Source organism: Phoca vitulina, unplaced genomic scaffold (assembly GCF_004348235.1).
Source record: "Phoca vitulina isolate PV1807 unplaced genomic scaffold, GSC_HSeal_1.0 scaffold1, whole genome shotgun sequence".
In the NCBI taxonomy this organism is placed as follows: domain Eukaryota; kingdom Metazoa; phylum Chordata; class Mammalia; order Carnivora; family Phocidae; genus Phoca; species Phoca vitulina.
This window is the reverse complement of record NW_022589704.1, coordinates 82,823,132-82,828,570: the sequence shown is the minus strand read 5'-3', so window position 1 is coordinate 82,828,570 and position 5,439 is coordinate 82,823,132. Positions and strand designations below refer to the sequence as shown.

Here is a 5,439-nt window from a genome sequence, read left to right as displayed (position 1 = left end):
CATTTTATCAATCTACTATTAAGTCTCTTAATAGTAAGAATACTATCTTGTAAGTACTGTTCTTCAAAAGAAGTATTATTTTCTAAGACTTCTAATGAACACTTATTTTTAGAAAGGATTTTATTTTTTCAAACTTATGAAACATTTATATAATAAATCATCAAAAGATGTAAAATTACATCATCTGGTTACATTTATGTTCATGAATATAATGTGACTTTTTTCACTTCACATAGGTCTGTGCTGCTGTCAACCTCAACCTTTCAAAGTGACATTTTCATTTAGAATCTTATCATTTTATAATTATTACTTTTCAGAACTCCCAGGGAGTGAACAAAAGCTTCCTCTTTGTATTTCCATTGTTATGTTTCTTTGAAGAACAAATTAAATTTCAACTCCAGCCAAAATAAACTTCTAAATGGCAAAAATAAATCTAGAATTATGTGAAAAAGAAAATCTCGGCAAAGCTTGACTCTGGCTATCATAAGTTCAGGTGTATTTAAGATAATTTACTACCATGTTTTCTTTTCTTTGTGCAAGGCTGTGGCGCCATATGCTCTCTTTGTAGTAGGGAAGGGAGGAAAGAGCTAAGGTCTGAAAAACATTACTACAGAATGAGCTGAGGAAACTAGTTAGTATATCATTCTATCCTGTCCTGAGAACAAAGACACAAAGCTGAGTTTTCTTTCCCAGCCCAACTCCCATCTATCTCTTTTACGTACCCTTTCCCTCTTAACGTCAATGATATGAGGGTGCATAGGAGTCTATAGTCTGAATCTGTATGGTTAACTGCATTAGCTCAATGTACCAATAAAAAAATTAACAACCCCCTTGGTGTTTGGGGCAATTTACCTAATCTTCTCCCCCAAGTATCTTGACCCTATGGAAGCAAAACAGACAATTTCATTTGCCATACACAGTTGATATGCCAAATGGACTTCAGTGCTTTAAATTTATTAAAGTCATGATTTGACTTTCACACAAAGTGACTCAGTAAGCTCACTTGGCTCTGTCCCTGCAAGTTGCCATATTTGAGTGTTTTTTTTTCCCCCACAGTTCACCATATTGCTAAAATAAATTGCCTTCTCTGTTTCTTTGTTTTGGCTTCCCCTGTGTTTTCCTTTGAGATATATATATATATATATATATATATATATATATATATATATATATATCTGTTGTTGTTGTTGTTGTTCATTTCTTCTCTCCTCATTCTTGCTTCTGGATTCTTACCTTTCCTTCTGCTGAGTATAAATACACCTTAAGGCAGTACTACTGATCAATTAAAGAAAGAAAGAAAAGCAGAGCTATTTAGGTAAAGAAGCTATATTGCATCTTTAAGAATAATGGAAACGCCGTGCATGAACACATATTTTCACATGTACTCAAAATACTCTGAACAGTCAGTTACTACGTTGTGAAGGACTTTTTTGAAATGATACTTGGTAAATTTTCCCTATAAGGAGACTGGTGTTCCCTAATTTGGTAAGATTCCTCATTTCTCAGCTTTATCACAGTGTTTGACATAGTATGATTTTGGTTTTTAACTGGCTCGTTGCTTTACTAAACACTAACATTTGATCTGTTCTATAGTATTTATTGCTTTTTGAAGATTTTTTTTTTCTTTGTTTCGGTGGTTTTTTTGCAGTTTATTTGTTTTACCCATTTGGTCCTGTTCTTGCTTTCCTTACTTTTTTTTTTCCCATAACTTTTTAGATCCTCAATTTTTAACATGTTAAATGGGCATGCACAAGCACACACAAAAATTTAATCTGAAGGATTAAGGAAAACATTGGTGCTATCCCAAAGCTGCTATGCTGATAAAATGTTCCAGCGTTCCCTGTCTTAATATCGATAACTAAAAAAGGGTTGTGTTGACACTGGGTACCATAACTAAGTTCTTCTGATACAAGAGTTATTTTAATGTTCAACATCCCAGGACATTTTGTAGTCAGTGGAAGAAAGAGCCCAGCATATGACTTCTAATCTGGAAAATAACAAAATAAAAGTGATGCTTTAATTTTCATATGTTGACATATTTTTATCTTTATATCAAGATTATTGACAGCTCTTTTCTCTATAGATAGAGAATCTGGAACTAAAAGAGGGAAGTGAGCTGCTCAAGGGCATTTGGTTGGTAGCTTTTAAAACTTGATTGAAGTTTAAGAGTCTTGACATCAAGTCCTTGACTTTTCTTACCCTACTTTGTTGACTTTTGGGCTTTGGTGCTCTGAGTTGCAATATAGTTTAGTGACTAAGCACCAAGTCTCTGAGGTCAGATAGGTTTGAATTAACATTTCATTTCCCCTACCATGTAGCTGTGTAACATTGTAACAACTAATGTCTCAGTTTTCAAGTGGGGAAAAAACATAGTATATATTCTCTCTATATAAGATTAAGAGAGGGAGATTTAGTTTAAGAAATTGGCTTAATAATTGTGGGAGCTGGCCAGTTTAAATGCAGACTCGCTGCAAAGAGACTCAGGAAAGAGGTCAAGACACGGTCTTGAGCACCAAATCCACAGGGTAGGCTAGCAAATTGGAAACCTAGGCAGGGTGTCTATGGTACTGTCCTGAGGCAGAATTCTTTCTTATCTGAGAAATCTCGGTTTTGCTCTTAAGGCCTTCAACTGATTGGATAAGACTCACCACACATTGGGGCACCTGGGTGGCTCAGTCCATTAAACATCTGCCTTCAGCTCAGGTCATGATCCCAGGGTCCTGGGGTGGAGTCTGGCATCAGGCTCCCTGCTCAGTGTGGAGTCTGCTTCTCCCTCCCCTCCCCACACCTCTCCCCTGCTCATGTTCTCTTTATCTCACTTTCTCTCTCTCAAATAGATAAATAAAATCTTTGGGAAAAAAATAAAAAGACTCATCCACATTATGGAGGGTAATTTCATTCACTTAAAGTCAATTGATCATAAATGTTAATCACATCTACAAAATACCTTCCCAGCAACATGTAAAGTAGTGTTTGATCCAATAACTGGGCACCATAGCCTGGCTAAGCTGACATAACTATCACATGTTTTGGTGTAGAATGCTAGTTAATATGTGGGGAAATTGAAGCACTTTGGAGGGGCAGAGATGAGATGATTCTCTCTTTGCAAGTGGCGGGGGTGGTGGTCTTGATCCACTGTCCTTAGATTCTTGTTATAAATTGTCATGGCCAGACGCCCGGAGCCAGCGCGGGTGAGGACCATGTTGCTTCCGAACATCCTGCTCACCGGTACACCAGGGGTTGGAAAAACCACGCTAGGCAGAGAACTTGCATCAAGATCAGGACTGAAATACATTAATGTGGGTGATTTAGCTCGAGAAGTCTGATCAACAGATATCATGGAGTCTGGCAAGATGGCTTCTCCCAAGAGCATGCCAAAAGATGCACAGATGATGGCACAAATCCTGAAGGATATGGGGATTACAGAATATGAGCCAAGAGTTATAAATCAGATGTTGGAGTTTGCCTTCCGATATGTGACCACAATTCTAGATGATGCAAAAATTTATTCAAGCCATGCTAAGAAAGCCATTGGTGATGCAGATGATGTGCGATTGGCCATCCAGTGTCATGCTGATCAGTCTTTTACCTCTCCTCCCCCAAGAGATTTTTTATTAGATATTGCAAGGCAAAGAAATCAAACTCCTTTGCCATTAATCAAGCCATATTCAGGCCCCAGGTTGCCACCTGGTAGATACTGCCTGACTGATCCAAACTATAGACTTAAGTCTTTACAAAAAAAGGCATCTACTTCTGCGGGAAGAATAACAGTTCCACGGTTAAGTGTTGGTTCAGTTACTAGCAGACCAAGTACTCCCACACTTGGCACACCAACCCCACAAACCATGTCTGTGTCAACTAAAGTAGGGACTCCAATGTCCCTCACAGGGCAAAGGTTTACAGTACAGATGCCCACTTCACAGTCCCCAACTGTAAAAGCATCAATTCCTGCAACATCCGCAGTTCAGAATGTTCTGATTAATCCATCATTAATTGGGTCTAAAAACATTCTTATTACCACTAACATGGTGTCGTCACAAAATACTGCCAATGAATCATCAAATGCATTGAAAGGAAAATGAGAAGATGATGATGATGATGACGATGATGATGACGATGACGACTATGATAATTTGTAATCTAGCCTTGATGCTTGTAACATGTATACTTGGTCTTGAAACCATTGTACTGAGATTAAACATGCATGCTGGGTATTTTCAAAAATAAATAAATAAATAAATAAATAAATAAATAAATAAATTGTCATGGCCATTAAGACCTCTGCTTTTCAGATGCTCTGCTCTGTCACTTACAACCTGGTGGACTTTGGCAAGTTGCTAATTCCCATGTGGCTCCTCAGGTTCCTTATCAAAGAGGATGCTAGTGATAATTTCCTTATGATGGGAGGCTGTTTGCTAGGAGTAAATAAAGTGATACATTAAATCTCATAGGACAATGCCTAGCATATACTAGTATTTGGTAAAAATTAGCTGGTTTTTTTTTTTTTTTTAATTTCACCTGATCTTTGATTTCATGTGATTGGCTTATTACTAGGGTAAAAGATAATTTTGCAAAAGTGGGACATATTTGAGAATGAAAGACGGGTTTCTGAATGTTTACTCTGGTAAAGCAAACATAGACCAGAGTGTCCAGGGGAAATCAGACGATATGGTGAACCTAGGTATACTGAAATTTGCTGTGCATTTCCTTTCAGAGTTGAAAGTGCTTAATACATTAAGTTTCTTAACTGTCTGAAGTTTTTTTGTTTTGTTTTTGTTTGTTTTTTTTTTTCTTCACAACTAGTTAGTCATCACATATAGTTTGATTCTGGCAGCTAGGATGGACACAGTTGCCTTAGACAGACTCTGTTCATTCCTTGTGGGTAGGTGGTTTTAGATAAGATTTAATTTTTCCTGAGGGTCCCTGCAGCTGGAATTTAGCTAGCTTTATGGCATCAAATTCAATGTCTTGCTGCTATTATTCAATATGTAGGTATACCCACACGAAGGCTGGTGTGCCAGCCAAGTTCAAATCACTGAAGAAATGGTACTTATAGTTACCTTTACTTTTCTATGAGCAAGACGATTTCCACCTCAGGAATTCCATGTTTCTATAACAAAACTATGGCATTCTTAAACCATGTAACATGTGGATTAGGGATAGTGTCGGGGAAGTAAAACCCACTTTATAAATGCCAAATAATATATTTTATTTAATTGCTCATATATTGCATGCCCTTTGCTTTGGTTGCACTCTCCCTCCTCCCCACTCCAATTTTAAGGAAGTAATACATTTTCTCACCTTTGCCTTTTCTGCCATGATAGGCTATCACTGATAGCATCTGTAGCCTCAAATCCACAAGGTATAAATGGTTTGCTGGTCAGGGTTCAATCAGAAGAGCAGATACAGAATAAAGAATTAGTAAAATGATTACACAAT

General features: G+C 37.3%; 1 protein-coding gene across 1 annotated transcript; it reads left to right on the top strand.

Annotated features, from left to right (window-relative positions):
- Window positions 1-3,338: 3,338 nt before the first annotated feature.
- LOC116645202 (transcription initiation factor TFIID subunit 9-like) lies at window positions 3,339-4,082 on the top strand. The gene has a single exon (XM_032425288.1). It carries the CDS (start codon window positions 3,339-3,341, stop codon window positions 4,080-4,082), a length of 744 nt encoding a protein of 247 aa, XP_032281179.1.
- Window positions 4,083-5,439: the final 1,357 nt, after the last annotated feature.

Excerpts from the sequence above, each read along its gene's own strand:
- LOC116645202 (XM_032425288.1), top strand. The coding sequence starts at position 3,339 with ATGGAGTCTGGCAAGATGGCTTCTCCCAAGAGCATGCCAAAAGATGCA.